Source organism: Gymnoscopelus microlampas, assembly GCF_963454915.1.
Source record: "Gymnoscopelus microlampas genome assembly, chromosome: 24".
NCBI lineage: Eukaryota > Metazoa > Chordata > Actinopteri > Myctophiformes > Myctophidae > Gymnoscopelus > Gymnoscopelus microlampas.
In genome coordinates this window covers 6,002,249-6,025,869 of record NC_139961.1, presented here as the reverse complement: position 1 = coordinate 6,025,869, position 23,621 = coordinate 6,002,249, and the positions used below count along the sequence as shown (strand labels likewise).

The 23,621-nt window shown below is 39.8% G+C and overlaps 1 protein-coding gene across 1 annotated transcript; it reads left to right on the top strand.

The window, feature by feature from the left end:
- Positions 1–1,129: 1,129 nt before the first annotated feature.
- On the top strand, positions 1,130–20,608 carry LOC311041075 (uncharacterized protein; the record flags this gene model as incomplete). The annotated part of the gene is made up of 8 exons (XM_084051513.1): positions 1,130–1,233; positions 2,222–2,323; positions 7,358–7,843; positions 14,289–14,417; positions 17,333–17,434; positions 18,883–19,164; positions 19,391–19,975; positions 20,604–20,608. The coding sequence occupies exons 1-8, from the start codon at positions 1,164–1,166 to the stop codon at positions 20,606–20,608; spliced, it is 1,761 nt and encodes a 586-aa protein (XP_083907639.1). The 5' UTR covers positions 1,130–1,163.
- Between the last annotated feature and the right edge of the window lie 3,013 nt (positions 20,609–23,621).

Here is a 23,621-nt window from a genome sequence, read left to right as displayed (position 1 = left end):
CTTTTGGGCCACAAAAGAGTGAGAGTGTGTGTGTGTGTGTGTGTGTGTGTGTGTGTGTGTGTGTGTGTGTGTGTGTGTGTGTGTGTGTGTGTGTGTGTGTGTGTGTGTGTGTATACACTTAAATAATATGGTGTAACTTGAGTGTTGCCCTGAAAGAAGAGGGGCATTTAAGTATTACCGTTATGAACCTGAACAGTGTTTTCCTGATAAAAGTAAACGTGGACACATATATATATATATATATATATAAATTAAAATATATTTTCATTTGCACAAATCATTAAATAATTGAGTGTTTTTCCAAAGAAATAGGAAAAAATACCATTAAAGGGTCTACACCATGAATTTAAAAAATAATAATAATATTTAATATCATATTGTTTATGTCCCTCAAACGTTTTTCAAAAGGTTTGAGCCTAAATCAAGCCTCAGATATACTCATTCCAACAAACTTCTCTCTGGCTTATAAAGCACTTTCACCTGCAATACCACATTGTCCTGTTTGGCACGGGGCGCTATCGAGCCAGTTTGTATGCATGTTATCTCCTGGTTCTGTGTGGAAAAAGAAAAAAATAAGAAAAATATTTCTTTTTTTTAACTTTTTTTTTTTTTTTTTTTTTGGTTGGTACTGAAAAACGTGCTAGTGACATAAATTTGGTGACATCACCAAACATTACCAAATCAGTTTGGCCTGTTTTTAGACCAATTTACAGAAAACCCCAGATTTGCTGTGAAAGCCTGAGTGTTCAAACTGGGGTATTTTTGAGGATAGAAGAGAGGTAGGGGAGACCAAAAACACACAAAAAAGAAGAAAAAGTTAAAATTCATGGTATAGTCCCTATAAGAGATAATTACATTTTCTATCAGAGAGAGGATTGCATTAAGATATTAATTATATGTTCCATATAATATTCAAGACTGCAAAAAAAAATCATCCTGGGCAACTTGAAGTGTAAAAGGTTATGAATTATAATTGAAGTGTTCTATGAAAAAGTAACTGACCCACTTGACAAGTTATTAACACAAGACGTTACTCCTTCCTTGCTGTATGTTATTGTTGAAGTTAAGTATAAGAGGAGCTTCTCTTCTTAATTAATCCTAAACTCTTCTGGGATTTTGATTGTTTCATTCCAGACTCTGTGAAGTCCAGACAGCAGGTGCAGATGAACTCTCCAGACCCAGCCAGACCCGTTTCAATGAAACAGGAGGAACCTGAAGACCAGCCAGACCTCAGTAGGCTACGTTTCATTCACTCTCTCTCTCTTTCTTCCTCTTTTCTAGCTTCAAGGTGTTTATTGTCACATACACATACAATACATATACATTTGCTAGTTGCACTATACTTTGGCAGCGGAAATATTTTTGCTTCAACAGTGTGGAATTAGATACAAAAAAATTGAATAGGATGTAAAGGTAATAGTAGTAACTACTGTTACCTTTACATCCTTCTACATTTTTTGAATTGAAACACATTAAAAGAACAGTAGAATGTTGTATTTATAAATTGGTCAGTTATGCACATCCATAGTCTGGATGATTGTTTCTGGTCATGTGTTCTTTTCCACTGCACACAGTGCCAACTATGACTGAATGCAGCTTCTTCCAACAGTTACAGTAAATAGTCCTTTAATGCACCCAGCAAGGATGAATCTTACTGATTTTGGTGCCCAAATGCTCCACCTTTAGGCCACTCACACACAAGATGTCTCAACGTCTAATGGACAAATTGCTATGAAACTTGTTCTGCGTATGCATGCTCCCTGGAAGATGAACCCTAACAGAGTGTCACCATAACCTCTCTCATAACCATCTCCTAGTTCCCTGGAAGATGAACCCTAACTAGCTCCACTGTTATGACAAAATAGTTACTTTTCACACACGGTTGGGGCTGTTAATCGGTGGTGGTGGTGTGGGTGTAGAAGGATGGGATGCATGGCAGCAGAAACATTAAATAGAGATACTTTCACCTTATTTACTTTAGACCATTGTTTGCATTGCAGCAGTCCATCTTTTAATACATTTATTTCCTTAAGGATCCTAATCTGAAATTAATCTTGAATTCTTCCCTAATGTATACATCCTACAATATTTGAACCCAATATTCATATTTTGGAAAGTTGACTTAGGCTATTTTGCCTTTACATTCTGCAAATCCTTCCTTTTTTTAAACCACTGTTGGGTCTCCGGTAATTAAAGTCATTATTCAATGTGTTCATTTCAGACCAGTGTGTGGAGTCCAGACTGCAGGTGAAGATGAACTCTCCAGACTCAGCCAGGGACATTTCTATTAAACAGGAGGATCCTGAAGACCACACACACCTCAGTACGTATTTTAACTATACGATAATCTTAGCAAAGTATATCATGACAATATAATATCCGGCCTACATTTTGGCCTAAATGTTTTACTGTACCTCTCTGCTATTTACATTTTGTGACTAATGTTGAACATCTGGAGATGTATTAGAACGTAATTTATGTTGAACAGCTCACTTTAGGATATAGGCTTTAAATTATGTTATCACTTGATTTGCCTAAAGAAAGAATATGATATTGACTGGTTGAAATGACTGCTGAGGTGCACTCGAAGGCTTGCAGCAGACAGAGGCCTGCATTTCCTTTATGTGCATTTCCTGTATGTGAGCTGCACTCGCGGCGTACGTGACATACAGCCTGCATCTATGGCTGATCAGTGGGGTCAACGAGTACCCAAGATCTGATAGTTTTAACCAAATGTTACATGCACACATGTAAGTGTGAATCATTTGATTTTCTGATTAATGATTTAATTTAATCATATATAATTGCTGATAATATGCAGTATAATTGCATTTACTGAATTATGCTCAGGTATAAGAAACATTTCGGAGGACATTTAACCCCTCAGTATGCCCATATATGGCAATGCTGATAATGTCGTGCAAGGTGCAAAGTAAGCATTTTTTGTGTGTGTGGGTAGCTGTTGGACAAGTCACACATACACCCACATGCAGACACACTGACTTCTGAGAATCACCTATAGCGTCTGACTTCTAAGAATAAGGCATGCACGCCTATGTGCACGCAAATACACACACACTGACTTTCTTAACTTTTGAAAAGTCACCCATGTGCACACTTACGTGCACTCACATACACACACTGATGTCTGGAGAACTTCCTTTAGACCGTACTACCGTATAAAGGGGCGCTCACGAGAGCATCAAGCGGGTTTTTTAGAGAGGCTGGGGAGACAGAGGCTGAGGGAGACTTGGGAGGTTTTGGACGGCTGTTGGGGGCCCTTTGGGCCCCTTGGGCTCTTAGGTTTTTGGGGCTTCTTCTCTTGCACCTTGCTCAGATGTTAAGCAGTCTTGGCTCCACATGGAGGAAGGTAACAAATTACTTAAATTAAGAAGGTAAAATATTAGTTAAACAATTAATTAAATTAAAAAGGGTAAATTTCTCTATTTTGAGATTAAACCTATTTAGTGCTACTTTAACGACATTTTTGGAATTACCAAATTTAGACTAGCCTGTATTTCAGGATTAATAAGATCTAAATGGAACCTCCTCTTTTAAATCTAAATTCTAAATTAGTTTAGGACAAGCCTAAATTAAGGCATTTGGAAACCAGACAGACATGAAACATTATTGATTTCATTTCTATTGGTATTTTATATTTGTATTTTGTATTGTTAAATACACATCTGTAATCCCACTATGAATTGAGCAAATAAAGGGAAGCTTTTAATCTTTCAAAAAGCCTCATTTTCTGAGTTAGTGTTATAAAGATAATTAGACTAGGGGTTTCTTCTGAAGGACACCACCAAGCCCTCGGTGAGTATGAGAATTCCACACTACGGCAACATACATACACATTCAATACACACCCCATACAGGTGGAGATTTGTAATTGAAGCTAAATACAGATGCCAACGTTTGATGCAAAGCTGGGCGGAGTGATGTATTGAGCAAATGTTTTAGGAGTGCAATGTTTTGTATGCAATGAATTGCGAGCATTTAGGTGTGTTGCGAGGACCGTGTGCTATGACGATGTGCTGAGAGTTGGCAAGGTGGCTTAAAGAGTGAGATGGTTTGCATGTGTTGACTCATTATCCCTGTGTGTGACTGTACTTAAGAGTGAGTGAAGGTCTGGGTAGCAGGCCATGGGGATGGTGGGTTGGTGTAACGCATGAGTTTCAGTGCATTTCTCTAGTCAGAGGAGTAGGATAGGTTGTTTCAATAGTGTCTTTTGACTGAGTGAAGGTCAAGTTGATGTTCTGTTGAAGCTGGCCAGTAAGTTTAGGGGGCCCCTCTGCCCCCTGTCTTTCTTATAACACAGTTATCCTCATATCCACAGGTTGGTCTTAAGTCGGGGACTGGGTATTGTGGTAGTGGATCTAGTTATTAAAGAGCTTACGGATGGTGACCAGACTTAGATCAAAAATTTGACGCTATTTCCCCGGAGGCCAAGGGCCTGCTAACACGGTCGAGTTTGCTCTGAGTTCACCATGGCGCAGAAAAGGTAGTTCTCGCGTCGCCACAAGTAAATATACAGTTTTCTACACTTCTGTGTGTTGCTTGTTTTAAAAGGTCCCTGAGTGAAGGGGACCTCCTATCTGTGTTGTACACCGCTCCAGTCGTGGTTCTGGAATGGTTAATACTAATAAAGTATTCAATCAATCAATCAATATGCATAGGCATCATTAAATATGCAAAACAAAAGAGAAACTGCACCACATAGTACATTTCTCTACTCAGCGGTACAATCTTTGTTGTCACATAGGCAGGCTTGTAGCCTACATGAATGACATATTATGATACCAATCACATCGCCATGAATGGAATACGTTTGTATACCCATTTATTTAACCCATACCGAGCAGTGCATGTTCGAGTTACAATAAATAAAGCAGTCATGAGACTCGGGCAGAATGCAGTGATCCCGTGCCGCCACGTTAATATTGGAGCGTCGTGTTTATATCCTTAACCCAGCCAGGTTGTGTAGCCTACATAACTCTCTATGACATAAATCCATAACATAGGACAAGCTACTGTAAGTTTGTAGACCTCACTGTCCATTAAAAGATGGTCGAGGGTCCCGAAAATTCACTCGCAGAAGCGCTGCTGCGCTGAAAATAGCAGATCTACAAGCTCACAACGTGTCACGATGCGACCTGTTGTGAGCTTGTAGATCTGCTATTTTCAAATAGCCAATGCAGCCATGCAGATCTGCAAGCTTAACCGAATGACTGTTAAAGCAGTTTGTTTAAATTAGCTTATAAAATGATATATTTTCACAGCGATTATTTATTAGTGTAAATATACATTTATGAGTGGATTATGTTTGTAGTTGCCTGTCAGACAGTCAGACAATGTTGCTCCGCAGGTCTAGAATGGAATAAACGGGTGCAGCCAAAGTCAACAATTGGTCCCGACCAGACGTGAGATTTCAGCCTACGGTAGGATGAAGCCCACGTCAGGATATATTGATAAATGCCGAAAGGTGCGGTGATCTCGCCGTACGCCCATTATTTGGGCTGCACCGCGTTGACAAATGAGGGCCAGTGTGTGTGTCACACAGCTCACAGCTCAAGACGCCAAGTGAATGACATCATGAAACAGAAGCACCTCCAGCCATGAAAGCCACAAATGCCTGGTTAAAGTTTGGCATTAGTTGAAAACTATGAAAACTGTTTGTTGATGGTGTGCCTCTGTAGGAGGTGAGAGGTCTAGAAATGGGTCTGTGAGTCTGATCTGTGTGAGATAACACAGATATTAAACAGCCTTTTTATTAGCTTCTTGATTTGAAGTTTAACCACTTTAACCCTAGCATCTCCTTTGCTTCTGCTGATAGCTGATCTATAAGCTCACAATGCATCACAAAAGACTTGGTTTAGATGGAAAAAAGAGAGGACCAAGTATAGAGTACAAAGTCGACTCTGCTCAACATTAGTATTAGTTAAATCAATAAGTATGTTTTTCACACTTTCAGAGAATATCCGTGGTCGTAATGGGGACGTAGTTAGATGCTAATAAATAAATATATAATTGTTGAAGTTTTACATCAAAAGTCTAATCATAATTACTTCCCATCAAACACAAACATAATATGAGATTACATCGGCAGGTCAGTAGGTAGCCTTGAGAACCAATTATTCCCGAGCCATGTGGCCCTTAGGCCAGGACCTTATCTCCTGTTTCTGTGGCGTGAGGCAACTTGATGTACAAGTACTATCCCCCAGCCATGATGTACAACCCCTGGACAAGATGCTAGCAGGGACGTGCTAGCATCTTGACCAGAAGTGCTTTGCCCTCTTGACCAGAAGTGCCCTTTTGAAAAAAAGAAACAGGGGGTCCTCAGAGTTACTGCAGGGGCTCCGCCAAATCTTTTTGTGATATGATTTTTCTCTTTACCATAACCACTCGAAACCTAGCATCCCTTTTCTGAGGAGAACTTTAGCCAAAAATAGCAGATCTACAAGCTCACTGGGCTTGTAGATCGACTATTTTTGGCAAAGAGGTATAGGTGTAGAGAGAAAAAAGAGCAGACCAAGTAAACAAAAAAAAGTATAATTTACTTGAGCACCTGCCCCTCAAAATGTCTGTGCACGCCACTGGACGCTAGTATGTCACAGGGACTTAACCCAGTCCAAGCCTTGAGGCTGATTGCCAAGCAGGGACAGCCTGGTAATCATGTGTCTTCTGCAGACCGGTCTGACCCCAAGCGCTGGGCGGAGGTTTTACAGAAACAAGTGGAAGAGCCAATCAGCGTCTGCGCTCAGGGCCCTGTGATTGACAGACGCTGGCTAAAGCAGGGAGACAATGGGTCCCCTTTTCATAGTCTTTGGCATGACCCGGCCCCAGAAACAGACCCTGATGAAGACCTTTTAGGTCGATATGCGTTGGTCATATTGTTGCCTTGCTGAAAATAAACCCTTAAACCCATTTAGACCTGAGGCCAATTCTAAAAACGCCTTCTAAATCCTGACCTAAGTTTTCTGGAAAACTTCAAATATTTATTCAAAAATTACAACAAATGTATGTTGCTATATACAGTACATAGCAACAAGAACCCCAATAGGGGTTCCCGTTCTGAAAGGTATGGTTACAAATGGTTTAGTATAATTTTTCATCAAAGATGGAGTGCCTTGGATTTATTTTCTTTGCAAGTCTGCAGTCCACACCATTTAGGAGTTAAGCTGTACTTCTTTCAAACCTTGTCTGTTCACAGCCCCCAACACAGACAGATTCTTATTTAAACTGTTTGGTCAGTCTTAGCAGGCAATATCTTTGTACATGGAACATTGAAGATAGAGAAATAGATTTATATTTTATGAATCCAGTGTTGACTATGATGTTATTTTTTTATTCCTAGACATCCTGCACATGGTTTTGTGTAAAAAGGAGGTTTCTCCTGAACAGGAGAGGAGCCCCAGTCTGCTCCAGGAGGAACTAGAGCCTCCACAGATTAAAAAGGAACAGGAGGAGCTACTTCAAAGACCAGAGGAGCCTGTTGGGTCAATGTTGACATTACTAGCAGTGAAAAGTGAAGTTGATGAAAACACCTCTTCACACTGCTCTGAAGTTGAAGTTAAGCTTGAATCTGACACTGAAGTCACTGAAGACAGCGATGATTGGGGGGAGACAAGTCGGGGTGTCAACTCTGGAGAAAAATCTTTCCAGTGTAAACTGTGTAACGAGAGTTTCATTTTTTCATCTGCACTGAAGACACACCAGCGTATCCACACCGGAGAAAAACCTTTCCACTGTGAACACTGTAACATGAGTTTTGATCAGTCGGGTCACCTGAGGATACACCAGCGTATCCACACTGGAGAAAAACCTTTCCAGTGTGGACATTGTAACAAGTGTTTCATTTTTGCATCTGCACTGAAGACACACCAGCGTATCCACACCGGAGAAAAACCTTTCCACTGTGAACACTGTAACATGAGTTTTAATCGGTCGGGTCACCTGAAGACACACCAGCGTATCCACACTGGAGAAAAACCTTTCCAGTGTGAACATTGTAACAAGTGTTTCAGTAAGCCATCTGACCTGAAAAAACACCAGCGTGTCCACACTGGAGAAAAACCTTTCCAGTGTGAACATTGTAACAAGTGTTTCAGTGAGTCAGGTACCCTGAAGACACACCAGCGTATCCACACTGGAGAAAAACATTTCCAGTGTAAACTGTGTAACAAGAGTTTCAGCAGTTCATCTAAACTGAAGACACACCAGTTTATCCACTCTGGAGAAAACCCTTTCCAGTGTAAACTGTGTAACAAGAGTTTCATTTGTGCATCTGCACTGAAGAGACACCAGCGTATCCACACCGGAGAAAAACCTTTCCAGTGTGAACATTGTAACAAGTGTTTCAGTGAGTCGGGTAACCTGAAGACACACCAGCGCATCCACACTGGAGAGAAACATTTCCAGTGTAAACTGTGTAACAAGAGTTTCAGTAAGTCACCTGACCTGAAGAGACACCAGCGTATCCACACCGGAGAAAAACCTTTCTGGTGTGAACATTGTAACAAGAATTTCAGTGAGTCAGGTTCCCTGAAGAAACACCGGCGTATCCACCCCGGACTGCTCCAGGAGGAACCAAAGCCTCCACAGATTAAAAAGCAACAGGAGGAGCTACTTCAAAGACCAGAGGAGCCTGTTGGGTCAATGTTGACATTACTAGCAGTGAAAAGTGAAGCTGATGAAAACACCTCTTCACACTGCTCTGAAGTTGAAGTTGAGCTTGAATATGACACTGACGTCACTGAAGACAGTGATGATTGGGGGGAGACAAGTCGGGGTGTCCACTCTGGAGAAAAACCTTTCCAGTGTAAACTGTGTAACAAGAGTTTCATTAGTTCATCTAAACTGAAGACACACCAGCGTGTCCACACCGGAGAAAAACCTTTCCACTGTAAACAATGCAACAAGAGTTTCAGTCAGGCAGGTTCCCTGAAAACACACCAGCGTATCCACCCCGGAGAAAAACCTTTCCACTGTAAACGCTGTAACATGAGTTTTAATCAGTCGGGTAGCCTGAAGAGACACCAGAGTATCCACACCGGAGAAAAACCTTTCCAGTGTAAACTGTGTAACAAGAGTTTCATTAGTTCATCTAAACTGAAGACACACCAGCGTGTCCACACTGGAGAAAAACCTTTCCACTGTAAATATTGTAACAAGAGTTTCAGTCAGTCATCTGACCTGAAGATACACCAGCGTATCCACACCGGAGAAAAACCTTTCCAGTGTAAACTGTGTAACAAGCGTTTCAGTACGTCATCTAAACTGAAGACACACCAGCGTGTCCACACTGGAGAAAACTCTTGCCACAATGTTAACAGTGTGTTAAGTGTTTCAGTCAGTTAAGTGCTCTGAAAATGCATCAGTGCATTCACACCAAGGGAAAAAATATCCACTATAAATAACTTGACTGGGAGGATTAAATGCTGTATGTTGTCAGGGAGTTGGATAGATAAGCAAAAAATATCATGGATATTTATACTCGTCTTTTGGAGACATATCCCAGCTCTTTCATTTTCTTCTTTTAAAACCTCACAACACATAGTTTTTAAGTGTTAAATGTAAAATATATATATATAATTGTCTTGACTTACTGACTTATTCTTGGCTGCGTGTACCCACTGCCAGCAATTTTTCAATTTTCTTACATTTTTAAGTAGTCACAGAATATTTATCTCCAGTATGATCGATCCCCTGATGGTTGCTAATCACAGTGGGTTTCACTGTGCTTCCGCGAAGAAAAAAAAAATGTCATCGCGACCTCCAATTTTATACGCCTTTGAAAATAGCATGTTTCATAGCATGTTGCATAGTACAAAAATTTTAATTAAAAAAAAGAAATGTGCACAGGAGCCGAATTACAGCCTTTTTAAGTAATAAGTTAACCAAGAAGTGAATGGAGCAGCAAATCATCGGATCACGGTATATTTTCCAAAAATATACATCGTTATGACGATGTCTCGTCATAACGCGTTCTGGCAGTGAGAGAGTTAAATGTATTTTGGTTTTATTCATTTATACCATAATAGAAAGAGAAGGTGACGTCACACCATTGAAAGTAACAAATGAAAACCTCCCAATGTCACGCCACCTGTCCATTGAACTCCATTGAACGGTCCCTTAAGCTATATAAATGACCATGTAAACCATATCAAGTGTATAAAGGTAGAACAGTTTTTCTGGAATCATAGTTTTTATATTATGATTTAATGTAATTTTGATGTATTAGATTACATGCACAATGAATGGGGCAGTATTTCAATTATTAAATAATCAGTTCACTAAGGACACAATACTTTGCATGTATTTTGTATTACTTATGATGTTTATACACTCAATGTAATGGCTATGATCAGGGCAGAAATTTCACGGCGCCCACGACGGCCATGGCCCTCTCTTTGGCCGTGTGCCCCTCGAAAAATGACATGGCCTCACGGCCACAGTGGCCCCAGCTTCGCCGCTTTTCCTCTGCGTGTATTGTAAATGTATTTTGTATTACTTATGATGTTTATACACTTAATGTAAAGGCTATATGATCATTATTAAGTTGTATCACATTATTAGATTGTGATAGCAAATTAAAGGTGATTAAAGTTTCCTAGGGCGTTGTGGGCATCACTTCCTGTCGATTTGATCCAAATTTCATTGGACCAATGAAATCCAATGATATCCAATGAAATCGACAGGAAGTGATGCCCACAACACCCTAGGAAACGTGTGGATAATCGTACCACTGTACTATTTGCAAACTGTCAATAAAGTATTCAATCAATGATTAGGTACACCATTTTAGGTCGGCCTTTTTATTTTATTTTATTTATATGTTTATTTTACAGGGACAATACAAAAAACAATACAAGTTATAAAACATGAAACCGTTGCATTGTATATGGGGTTTATAGCCAAGGCTAATTTGCGACCCCAGTCCCTGGTTAGACCTTTCAAATATACAAAATATATACAAATATCTACCTAGTAAAAAAATGGACCCAAATGGGACCCTGACCCATTGAATACATACAATCAATCTATCTTACAGAACTGTTTCCTGTTTCCCAGAACATTCTGGTACAATAACCAAACTCAGAACTATTTGGAACATACATTGCTTTGAAATTACTTGTGATACTCTTACTGTGTCGCAGTCTGAATTTATCATAAAAATATTGATATAGTTACATAGTTTGAAAATGATATGGTTAACATGTTTAATACATGGTATGTTGTTGTGTCATGTAACATGGTATGTTGGTATATGTTGTATCCTGCATTTCTATGAGACGTGATCAGACCTGTGCAGCATCAATGTGCAGTGATGGAAGCTGTTGTAGGGCTGACTCTGTAGATTCATTTTCTGATTAATTGATTGAGAAGCTATTATGTTTTTTCTCTTTGATTAATGACATCAGCCCTATCTTATACTATGCTGCACAACAGTGTTGTGGAAGACTTGTGGAAAATATCTGATCTACAAGCTCAAAACGCATCGCACCGTGGCGCGATGTGAGCTTGTAGATCTGCTATTTTCAATACGTTTGCCTGTAATGACATGCCCAAAATAAAAATTGTAATCATTTAAATTGATGTAGTTGTGTTAACTGTTGCACTCCTAGATGGATGTTCTGGTCTCTACAGGTCAGGAAGGTCACATAGACATAGTACTGTTACTGTATATAAACAATGGACAGTACCCGAGACCAACAGTGGGGGGCAGCAACACGCCAACTGGCATCTAGACAGACTCTGGTGTGTTGACTGACTGTTGACACTTTAAAACACAAAGACAACTAAAACAAGTCGTTTCTAAACAGTGTCGTCGTTAAGCAGCAGGAGGACGTTTGTTAGCAGCTCAACCACTGAAACACAGCAGAAGATGAACTCATTCACGTTGTGTTTCATCTATTTGTAAAGCTTTAAAAACGTATTTATGAGGCTTTCTGCGCGAACTCTGCGGGAATAGTTATCCCTGAAACATGGAACCATATTGTTCCTGGTTTGCAATTGTTTTTACATTTACAGCTGCCATATCTACATAAACGTTCATATGTCAAGTAATTTACCCCATGGCCATGGATGTAAGAAGTTGAGGCGCACTGATTTAAGTACCCGTATCTTCCGTATTGTTTAATAAAAAACATTTTAATCGGATCAACAGCCATTTTCTATTTTTTTGTAATGTATCAGAGTGCAGTACACCTCCAAACCAATAGGGTCGCATCTTTGAAAGCATGGGCGAAAATGGCCTGCGATCGGATTAAAAGGCTTTTTATTGGACAATACGGTATACAGGTATTTAGACCTTTACGCCTCAACGTGTTACATCCGTGGCCATGGGGGTCAGCACTTTATATTTGAAATGTGAACGTTTATGTAGATGTAAAAGTTGTAAATGTAAACAAATCGGAAACCAGGAACTCGTGGTTCCGTGACACTTGTGACAGACGAGCGTCAACCTGTGAACCATGGCTACGGGAGTAGTGTGTGTTTCAACCTACACATCCATTAGAGCCAAATAAACAGAGCAGAGAGTGAACGAACTGATACAGAGAAAGTCTGTGTTATAATATAAGTTTGCAGTGAACAAACCTTTGTGTAACTTCTGTCTGAGTGTGTCTTTGTGCGACAGTCTGTGTAAAGAGTGACAGGCTGGCACGTTGTGAAACGAGAGGAATTTACACACGACGTTCAAAGACTTTGCTTTGTTGTTGTGGTGGGCTAATGCTAATGCTAAGCTAGCTTCAAGGGTCACCAGACCTCTCGACCCAAGACAACTCGCCCAGCCGCGAATTTGAGAGAGCTCGACCCAAATCGACCGGGTCTAAATGTCTGAAGTAGTATCTCTGTGTAACCCCTAGACTGTAGTAGAGTACAAGGTACAAGGTGACGGTGAGGGAGGTCCTGAGTATATTTATAGTATATTTAAGAGTAAATATTGTAAGCATGCTCCCCCAGTTGCATACGTTTTTTTAAAGAAGTGTTTTTGTAAACCTTCTTTTCTAAATGAAATAATAATGTATGCCTTATTGTAATGTTGTCTGTTTTGTCCTCCTCTCCTCTAAAATCATTTGAAAGTAGCAGATCTACACTAGTTGCCATCATTAAATTCCCACTTCACACTATTCCCAAAGTGTTAATTTACCTCTAGAAAGTGTGGACCTATATAAACCCTGAAAAAGAGTTGAAATTGACTCTGTGAGAATCAATTCAACACCCCACTTTTTGCTGTGTAATATAGTGTATTCAAAGCACAGCATACAATCAATAAAGGCATTACCATTATAACTATAACTTTTCTTATATATCAGACTTTTATACTTCATGTGATTATTCACAAAACCCCTAGGAGAGGTCTTACTCTGCTATGGGGATGGATGATGGTGCTGATGATGGCTGCTATAGCAGGAATGTGAGTGAAGTTGTTGATAGCCAGTGTCTCTGTGTTTCTCTGCATATAGCTGCATTCTATATACAGTTTTAACTTTAAAGGGACATTAAGCATGTATACAAGTCTTACATCCATCAGTGTTTGAGGTGATCAAAAGGAAATAGGCTGAAGCTAAACATTTATGATAGCCTATCCTTCCTTAAACATGATTAAGGACACGGTCATATGCTGTGTAGCCTACATATTCACCTTGTAAACAAAATGTAAGTAAGATGAAATATGCAATATAAATGAAATCCCAATTATAATATTTGCATCTCATATACGACATCACTTTATGATGTTCTGTAAACGTCCTCTGGGTGGCTCCCTTTAGCTTCCATTATCCTCCATTAGCTTTGTAACAAGTGCAACAAAAACACCAACACAGTCCCACACCAATACAGTCTTGAAGCTAAAGCATTCATAGAAACTTATTATAACATGGCAACTTTGCACTTTACCTGAAAAGGGGAGAATAAAGTGAGTGCAAGAATAGTTGTCAGACAACACAGATTGAGGATCGCCAGGCTGAACCAATTGATAATAGACACACTGTAAGGATTTAGAGCTAAGGATATCACATCAAGAAGACAATAGGGCTTGAGGTAAGGAGGTGTCTATCTCAATGGCTGTGCTTGCTTGAAAGCCTTGAAAGCCTTGAAAGACAAATAATAATTGTTTGGTAAATCAATTTACATATTATTATTATTATGTCTCTCTCTCTCTCTCTCTCTCTCTCTCTCTCTCTCTCTCTCTCTCTCTCTCTCTCTCTCTCTCTCTCTCTCTCTCTCTTTCTCTCTCTCTCTCGCGGTCCGGGTCGAATTTGGGTCGAATTGTCGGGTCCAAGCGGGTCGAAAGCGGGTCGACCTGTCCGGGTCGTATTGTCCCGGGTCGAGACGTCTGGTGACCGCCTCAAGTACACTCCACACTAGAGGTGTTCAAGTGTGTTTTCTACCAGGATACATTACTGAGGAAGGTATGTTTGTAGGTAGGGTAAGTGATTTGCTTTGGTTAAAATAAGTGTTAAATAGCTCTATATTGTGATAGTACTCATTGCTATAGAGTGTTTGTTCAGTAAAAGGAGTCTCCTTGTCTCTCCAGCTCTTTATTAAACAGAAAATACATTTTCGTTTCAGTTTCAGTTTCATTAACAATTTTATCCAATCAGGATAGAGAACTCAATCAGGATATAGATTAAACAAGTGAAATTGGAAGTGATGACACTAAGAAATGAGCAGGCAAAATTGGAACTGGAACACTATAAAAATGAAGCTTAAAAAATGGGTACTTTCTCCTGATTGGCTGAGATTTCGACACCTACCGAAAAATGTATTTTATGTTTATTAAAGAGCTGGAGAGACAGGGAGACTCCTGTTACTGAACAAACACTCTATAGCAATGATTACTATCAGAATATAGTATTTTAACCTTTTAACAAAATACTTTTTGTTTTAACCAAAAAATATCACTTACCCTACCTTTAAGTGTAAGAGACGTCTCTTGTAAAGTCTTTGTAATTAAATCTTCTTTATATTTAAATTTTATTCCACATTTTTGCAATGATACATCAAATGACTATATGTGTATACATAGTACATGACAGTACATGGCAGTTTCAAGGTCAGCGCTTTCTTGTGGGTTTTTGATTTTTTTAAAACGTCCCCTTCGGCTATCCCCCTGCTTCTAAGTACCCTCTCTCCCTACCTTCCCACCCACGTGTTCACCCCTTAAAACTAGAAGAGAAGAAAAGGGAAAACGAAAAAGAAAGCATTAAGAACGGAAGAAAAAAAGGGGGGGAGAAGGGATAGTAAAAAAGAGAGAGAGAAGAGAAACAAAGGGAAAGAGGGAAAACAGCACATTGACTCATCCTCGAATGGTGCGTGCGCCTCATGTGTTGCGAGTACCTCACAGTCCACACCCCCAAATTTCGGGTGGTCTATCTAGTCAAGTGAAATGTTCTGTAGTGCATAAAAGTGAGAGATGAGAGGCTGCCAGTGTTTATAAACGTTTTCAACCGAGCCAAGGGCAGCAAATTTAATCTTTTCAAGTTACAAAAATGACATTAAACCCTGCAGACAGGATGCGTTTGAAGGAGGTAAGTGGGTTTTCCATAGGAGGGGGATTCGACGACGAGCAATTAAAGAAGCAAATGAAACTATATTCTTTTGTCTGGTGTTCATTCGGGTACCCTCTTCTGGGACACCAAAGATAGCAATGTAAGGTGATGGATCCACATTCAGTGTTAATATTTCGGAAATAACATCAAAGAAAGATCTCCAGTATTCCGTCAGGCTTGGACATGACCAGAACATATGAGTCAGATCGGCTGGTGCTTGAGAGCATCTGTCACAGGCATCAGAGAGATCTGGGTATATTCTCGATAATCTAGCTTTGCTATAATGTATCCTATGAAGTACTTTGAATTGGATGAGACATAGTCTCGCACAAGAAGAGGCTGAGTTAATAGTTTTTGATGCAGCGTCCCAAAATGTGTCTGACAAAGTGATGCCCAGTTCGGATTCCCACCCCGCTTTGATCTTATTCAAAGCGGGAGGGTTCGGTGAACTCACTTTTAATTGTTTCATTCCAGACTCTGTGGAGTCCAGACTGCACGTTCAGATGAACTCTCCAGACCCAGCCAGACAGTCAGTGAAACAGGAGGAACCTGAAGACCAGCCAGACCTCAGTACGTTTCACTCTCGGTCTGTCTCTTTCTTTCTTCCCTTTTTTCTAGCTTCAAGGTGTTTATTGTCACATACAAATACAGTACAATCTGCAGCTGCACTATTGACAGTGTTCATTGTGCTTCATCAGTGTGGAGTAAGATAACATACACATTAAATAGAAATAGTATAGAAAGGAAATAGTGATTGAAAAAAAAATAAGAAGAATACAAATACATGAAGAAAAAAGTCAAGAACAGTACACTGTTTTACTTAGAATTGTTCATTTATGCAAATCCATAGTCTGGATGATTGTTTTGTTCATTTATGCAAATCCATAGTCTGGATGATTGTTTCTGATCATATGGGCTTTTCCACTACACATTGCACACAGTGCCAACTTTGACTGCATGCAGCTTCTTCCAACAGTTACAGTGAATAGTCCTTGGCTCAAATGCACCCAGCAAGGATTAATCTGACAGATTTTGGTGCTCAAACGCCTTCCTTTAGCTCCACTTTTAAGCCACTTGCACACAAGATGTCTATAAATCTAATGGACAGATTGCCATGAAGCTTCCTCTGTGCATGCATGCTCCCTGGAAGATTAATCCTAACAGAGTGTCCCAATGACCTGATTCTTCTGGCGCCACCATCAGGCCAAAATAGTGACTATAAAATAAGGCTATTTTGCCTTTACCTTCAGCAAATATTATTGTTATTCTTGACACCAAGGGTCTCCAGTTATTAACCCATTAAGACCGGGATCGCATCTGTGTCATTTGTTGTATTTCTTTGGCCATTTAAAAATAGCAGATATACAAGCTTGTAGATCTGCTATTTTTTGGACTTTTTAAAAATAATACATATATACATTTTGTACTCAAATATTTGCTTCTGGGGGTCCCTGAAATTTTTTGGGTGGTCCTTGACATGGTGGTCCTCATATTATAGCAAAATAAGTAAAAAAGAAAAAAACATTTGACATTTTTGAATCCCCAGAAGCAAAGATTTGAGTTATAAATGTTCCCTTAAAAAAATAATATATATATTCAAAGATTTGCATAAATTTTCAAGATTTCTTTTCAAAAATAGCAGATTTACAAGCTTGTATCGTGGCGCTCTATGAACTTGTATATCTGCTATTTTTGAATAGCCAAAGAAATCTTAAAATGACACAGATACGTTCCCAGTCTTGGATTAAGGTCCTTATTCACTTTCTTCATTTCAGACCAGTGTGTGGAGTCCAGACTGCAGGTGAAGATGAACTCTCCAGACTCATCCAGGGACATTTCTATTAAACAGGAGGAACCTGAAGACCACCCACACCTCAGTAAGTTTCATGTGCTCTCTCTCTCTTTCATTTTTTCCATCACAATATCTCTACAAAGTATATTTTTTAGGGTGCTCGGGTGGTGCAGTGGTAAAGTGCGAACATGGACATGGAAAAGTCCTTCTGAGTGCGACCCATTACTTATTTTGGCGTCTAGAAGTAATTGGTCTAACCAGAGGAGTCAGAGTGCGGCGCCAACAAAAGGTTAATCTACTCAAAAGTAGACTAATCACAGCTGATGTCATCAAACAGAAGCACCTCTGGCCATGAAAGCCTGCAATACCTGGTTGAAACTTGGGTCGCAGTTGAAAATCGAATTAATGGCGTGGCTCTGTAGGTGACATCTAAAAATGGGTCTTGTTAGTCTGATTTGTGTGACATAACACAAATCTTTGTTAGGCTTTATCTCAGCTTCTTGATTTAAAATGTAACCACATGAAACCTAGCATCCCTATTCACGGGGACAATTTGCTGAAAATAGCTGATCTACATGCTCACAATATCTCACTAAGTATAGAGGGTTAAAGTCATTCTATCAGAATGAGAGTGGAAAACACTTCCTTGGTCTGTCTTGGCATTTTGCAGAAATTCACTCTGAACACAGAGACAGACAGATTTAAAGACTCACAGACTGAACACAGAGACAGACAGATTCAAAGACCCACAGACTGAACACAGAGACAGACAGATTCATAGACTCACAGACTGAACACAGAGACAGACAGATTCATAGACTGAACACAGAGACAGACAGATTCATAGACCCACAGACTGAACACAGAGACAGACAGATTCAAAGACTCACAGACTGAACACAGATACAGACAGATTCATAGACTCACAGACTGAACACAGAGACAGACAGATTCATAGACTCACAGACTGAACACAGAGACAGACAGATTCAAAGACTCACAGACTGAACACAGAGACAGACAGATTAAAAGACTCACAGACTGAACACAGAGACAGACAGATTCAAAGACTCACAGATCCATTACTAGATTTTAAACTACGACCCAACTTCATGGGTAGAGATGTTTCTGTTTCATGATGTCATGCACTGTGATTGGTCTACTTTTGAGGGGAAATACTGTATATACATACACACTTTACATACAGGCAAACCCTGTTCTATAGTTTAACATTGTTTCATAATTTAATGATTAAAATTAGCTGTTTATTCAATTGTTTGGTAAAGTACACTGTTGTATACTGTAACTCAATATTTAAATTCAAATTACAAATACAACACATGTATTTTGCCTAAACCTTGCTAAAAACATTTTTTTTATGAAACACCTGTAGTAACCTGTAGTTGTTAGTCAATGTTTGGTCAATCAAAGTAGGTGATAGCTCACGTTGTACAGGGAACACGTACAAAGGATGAATATTTGTAACATTTTAGGAATCCGCTATTCACTATCATGTTATTGTTCTGCTCCTAGACATCCTGCACATGGTTGTGTGTAAAGAGGAGGTTTCTCCTGAACAGGAGAGAAGCCCCAGTCTGCTCCAGGAGGAACCAGAGCCTCCACACATTAAAGAGGAACAGGAGGAGCTACTTCAAAGACCAGAGGAGCCTGATGGGTCAATGTTGACATTACTAGCAGTGAAAAGTGAAGATGATGATGAAGACATCTCTTCACACTGCTCTGAAATTGAAGTCGAGCTTGAATCTGACACTGAAGTCACTGAAGACAGTGATGATTGGGAGGAGACCAGTGGAGGTCAGTCAGTGTTAAATGGGGTGGGGAAAACTGGGAGTTGGAATAAAAGAGGTAGATGAAAAATACAAATAAATCAGAAATATTAACAGGGGAGCCGTAATTCTCCTAAACAACGGACTAGTTTGATGATGGAAGCTTTCAAGTTGTATGTGTACTCACCAATTTTAACTTGCCTCTCCCCTTCTCTCCTCCTCTCTCTCGCCCCTCTGCCCCCCCTCCCTCGCAGGAGTGAAGTTCCAGTCTTCCCAGACTCAGTTGTTCTCTTGTTCTGAGTGTTCATACTCCTTCACATCTCAGGCCTTCCTTCATAAACACATCAGGAGGAGACACAATGAACTCCACTGCCAAATGCTGAGGAATGGACAGATCACCTCATCAGCCTGTCAGCAAATCACCAGCTCTACAAGCAGCCAGGAACAAGGAGACACTGATCAACTAGGAGCTCACAGTCATCAACAGTTTACCAAGACTTTAACTCAACCAGATGGAGAAAAACCTTTCAAATGTAAACATTGTGACAAGAGATTCAATATCTCAGGTCACCTGAAGACACACCAGCGTGTTCACACTGGAGAAAAACCTTTCCAGTGTGAACATTGTAACAAGTGTTTCAGTAAGTCAGGTTCTCTGAAGAGACACCAGCGTATCCACACTGGGGAAAAACCTTTTCACTGTAAACAGTGTAATAAGAGGTTCAGTCAGTTAGGTTCCTTCAAGACACACCAGCGTATCCACACTGGAGAGAAACCTTTCCACTGTAAACATTGTGACAAGACTTTCATTCAGGTATCTAACCTGAAGAGACACCAGCGTATCCACACTGGAGAAAAACCTTTCCAGTGTGAACATTGTAACAAGAGTTTCAGTGAGTCAGCTTCCCTGAAGAGACACCAGCATATCCACACTGGGGAAAAACCTTTTCACTGTAAAAAGTGTAATAAGAGGTTCAGTCAGTTAGGTTCCTTCAAGACACACCAGCGTATCCACACTGGAGAAAAACCTTTCCACTGTAAACAATGCAACAAGAGTGTCAGCCGTTCATATTGTCTCAAGATACACCAGCATGTCCACACTGGAGAAAAAACGTTTCACTGTGAACATTGCGACAAGAGTTTCAGCAAGTCAGGTTCCCTGAAGATACACCAGCGTATCCACACCGGAGAAAAACCTTTCCAGTGTAAACATTGTGACAAGAGTTTCAGTGCGTCAGGTAACCTGAAGAGACACCAGCGTATCCACACCGGAGAAAAACCTTTCCACTGTCAACATTGTGACAAGAGTTTCATTGATTCAGGTGACCTGAAGAGACACCAGCATATCCACACCGGAGAAAAACCTTTCCACTGTCAACATTGTGACAAGAGTTTCATTGATTCACGTGACCTGAAGAAACACCAGTGTGTCCACACTGCATAACACTCTTGTCACAATGTTAACAGTTTGAGAAGAGTTTTAGTCAGTCAAGTGCCCTGAAAAGACATCGGTGCATTCACACCAAGGGAAAAAATGTCCAGGATAAATTACTTCGCTGGGAGGATCAAATTAAACAGCTGTATGTTGTCAGGGAGTTGGATAGAAAAGCAAACTATCATGGATATTTATACTGCTGCTGTCAACAGTTTCCATTAGGACTCGTCTTTTGGAGACATATCCCAGCTCTTTTGTTTTCTTCTTTTAAAACCTCAACAAATAGTTTTTAAGTGTTAAATGTAAAAAGTTTTTTTTACCTTGAGGTATTTTACATTTATTTTGGTGTTTTTCATTTATACTATAATAGAAAAAGAATGTGACGTCACATTGAAAGTAACAAATGAAAACCTCCCAATTTGGCTCCACCTGTCCATTGAACTCCAAAAAACAACAGTTTTTCTAGAATCCTGCAGTTTTTAGCGGCGCTAGCCGCTCTATACCTAAAGGTATAGAGCGGATATTAGCCCTCTATACCTGGCTTTTGCGTCAACGTTCTGATTGGTCAGGTCCGTCAACGTTCTGATTGGTCAGGCTCGCCAACGTTCTGATTGGTCAGGTCCGTCAACGTTCTGATTGGTCAGGCTCGCCAACGTTCTGATTGGTCAGGTCCGTCAACGTTCTGATTGGTCAGGTTCGCCAACGTTCTGATTGGTCAGGTCCGTCAACGTTCTGATTGGTCAGGTCCGTCAACGTTCTGATTGGTCACTATTCATGACATCACTATGTTACTATTCATGACATCACTATGATGTTTATATCATGAATACTAAATTAGATGGTTTATATAAACTGTAAAAGTCCGGAACATAAACACTCTGGGTACGGCTTATAAATTGTATAGATTATTTCATAACACATACTGGAAGCCTTGAAATAAATTTTTAGGTTTTTAGCGGCGCTAGCCGCTCTATACCTTTAGGTATAGAGCGGATATTAGCCCTCTATACCTGGCTTTTGCGTCAACGTTCTGATTGGTCAGGTCCGTCAACGTTCTGATTGGTCAGGCTCGCCAACGTTCTGATTGGTCAGGTCCGTCAACGTTCTGATTGGTCAGGCTCGCCAACGTTCTGATTGGTCAGGTCCGTCAACGTTCTGATTGGTCAGGTTCGCCAACGTTCTGATTGGTCAGGTCCGTCAACGTTCTGATTGGTCAGGTCCGTCAACGTTCTGATTGGTCACTATTCATGACATCACTATGTTACTATTCATGACATCACTATGATGTTTATATCATGAATACTAAATTAGATGGTTTATATAAACTGTAAAAGTCCGGAACATAAACACTCTGGGTACGGCTTATAAATTGTATAGATTATTTCATAACACATACTGGAAGCCTTGAAATAAATTTACAGAGACTTAAGATTGTTTCTCTAGTAGAAACACATATCTATGACAAAATATATCAAAGGCGCCGCTACCTTCACACAGGTGTGATTTTTATATTATGATTCAATGTCATTTTGCCTTATTCTATTACATGTACAATGAATGGGACACTATTTCAATTATTTTACTCATTAAATAATCAGTTAACTGTATGTTTTAGTAATTATGACAGTAATTATTTTACACTTAATTTAATTAAAGTAAAAATCAAATTAAAGGTTTTTTTTAAACAAATATTTAAAATATAGTGATACGGTATGATGTCACGTCGATACGTATCGTCACGGTTCAATATCGCGATACATCACAGCCTTCTTACCCTCCTTCAATACCACCATTAAAGAGCACCTGTCTGCAATTTGTAACTAGTCCTAGTAAGTAAAGTCTAAGCTTAACACCAGAAACCCCCCCCCATGTTTACAGTACATACGTGTTTTATTGATACTAGTGTTGATGAAGTTATCCTTTTAGCATGATTGTATAATCGTACCACTGTACTATTTGCAAACTGTTAATAAATATGTAAATCTTACAGAACTGTTTCCTGTTTTACCAGAACATTCTGGTACAAAAAACAAACTCAGAACTGTCTGGAAACAGTTCTGTTGAAAACAATGTTTCCTCTTAGCCCTAGGTGGTGAGTCTTGGTAAGTCGAGGGGCAAAATAGCAGATACCGCACACTGCGCACAGCACCCTTAATTAACATATAAACACAAGCCCAGACGCTAAATATGCTGACGAGTCTTGAGTCTTAAGTGTTTCCGTTCAGTGCAGGTCGCAAAATGTTTGTGCATATGATGGTGGCGTTTTTACTTCTTTACCGACTGAGACCTGGCGATAAGACACGTAAGATAGGGCCCTCAGTCTTAAAGGTACAGTAGTACTGCACCATAGTTGCCAGTGGAAAAGTTAGAGAGGAGCCCTGTCTGATTTGATATGACTACTGATTGATTTGATGGGTTCAGTTTCTGTCATATTGTATTTACCTTTCCATGTGTTACAAGTTACTTAGGCTAATAGGGGAAAAAAAATGGGAACCTGGATCCCAATTGTAATCTATGCAATTAAATATAATGAATGAATTATTGATGTAAAGTGTGTGTGTGTGTGTGTGTGTGTGTGTGTGTGTGTGTGTGTGTGTGTGTGTGTGTGTGTGTGTGTGTGTGTGTGTGTGTGTGTGTGTGTGTGTGTGTGTGTGTGTGTGTGTGTGTGTGTGTGTATGTGTGTGTGTGTGTGTGTGCGCGCGCGCGTGCGTGTGTGTCAGCCAGTAAGTATATTTAAGAAACTCATGTTTTGTACTGTTTTACACACGATCGGATGGAATTTGAGAAGTGTATTATGTGAGAAATGTACACTCTGCACCACTGACTACGGTACCCCCTATAAGGCAGGACAAGGAGGAATGTGGATGGGGGAAGTAGATTGGAGAAGTACTTGTAGGGGTGAAAAAAAAACAACTTAATATTAGTCAGACCCTGCAGTCATATGTATTGCAAATTATTTGGGGTTTTATTCACTTTTACTATAAATGATCTCATTAACCACACATTTCATATGGTAGAATTTTACAGTGTCTATGTTAAGTTACACACCC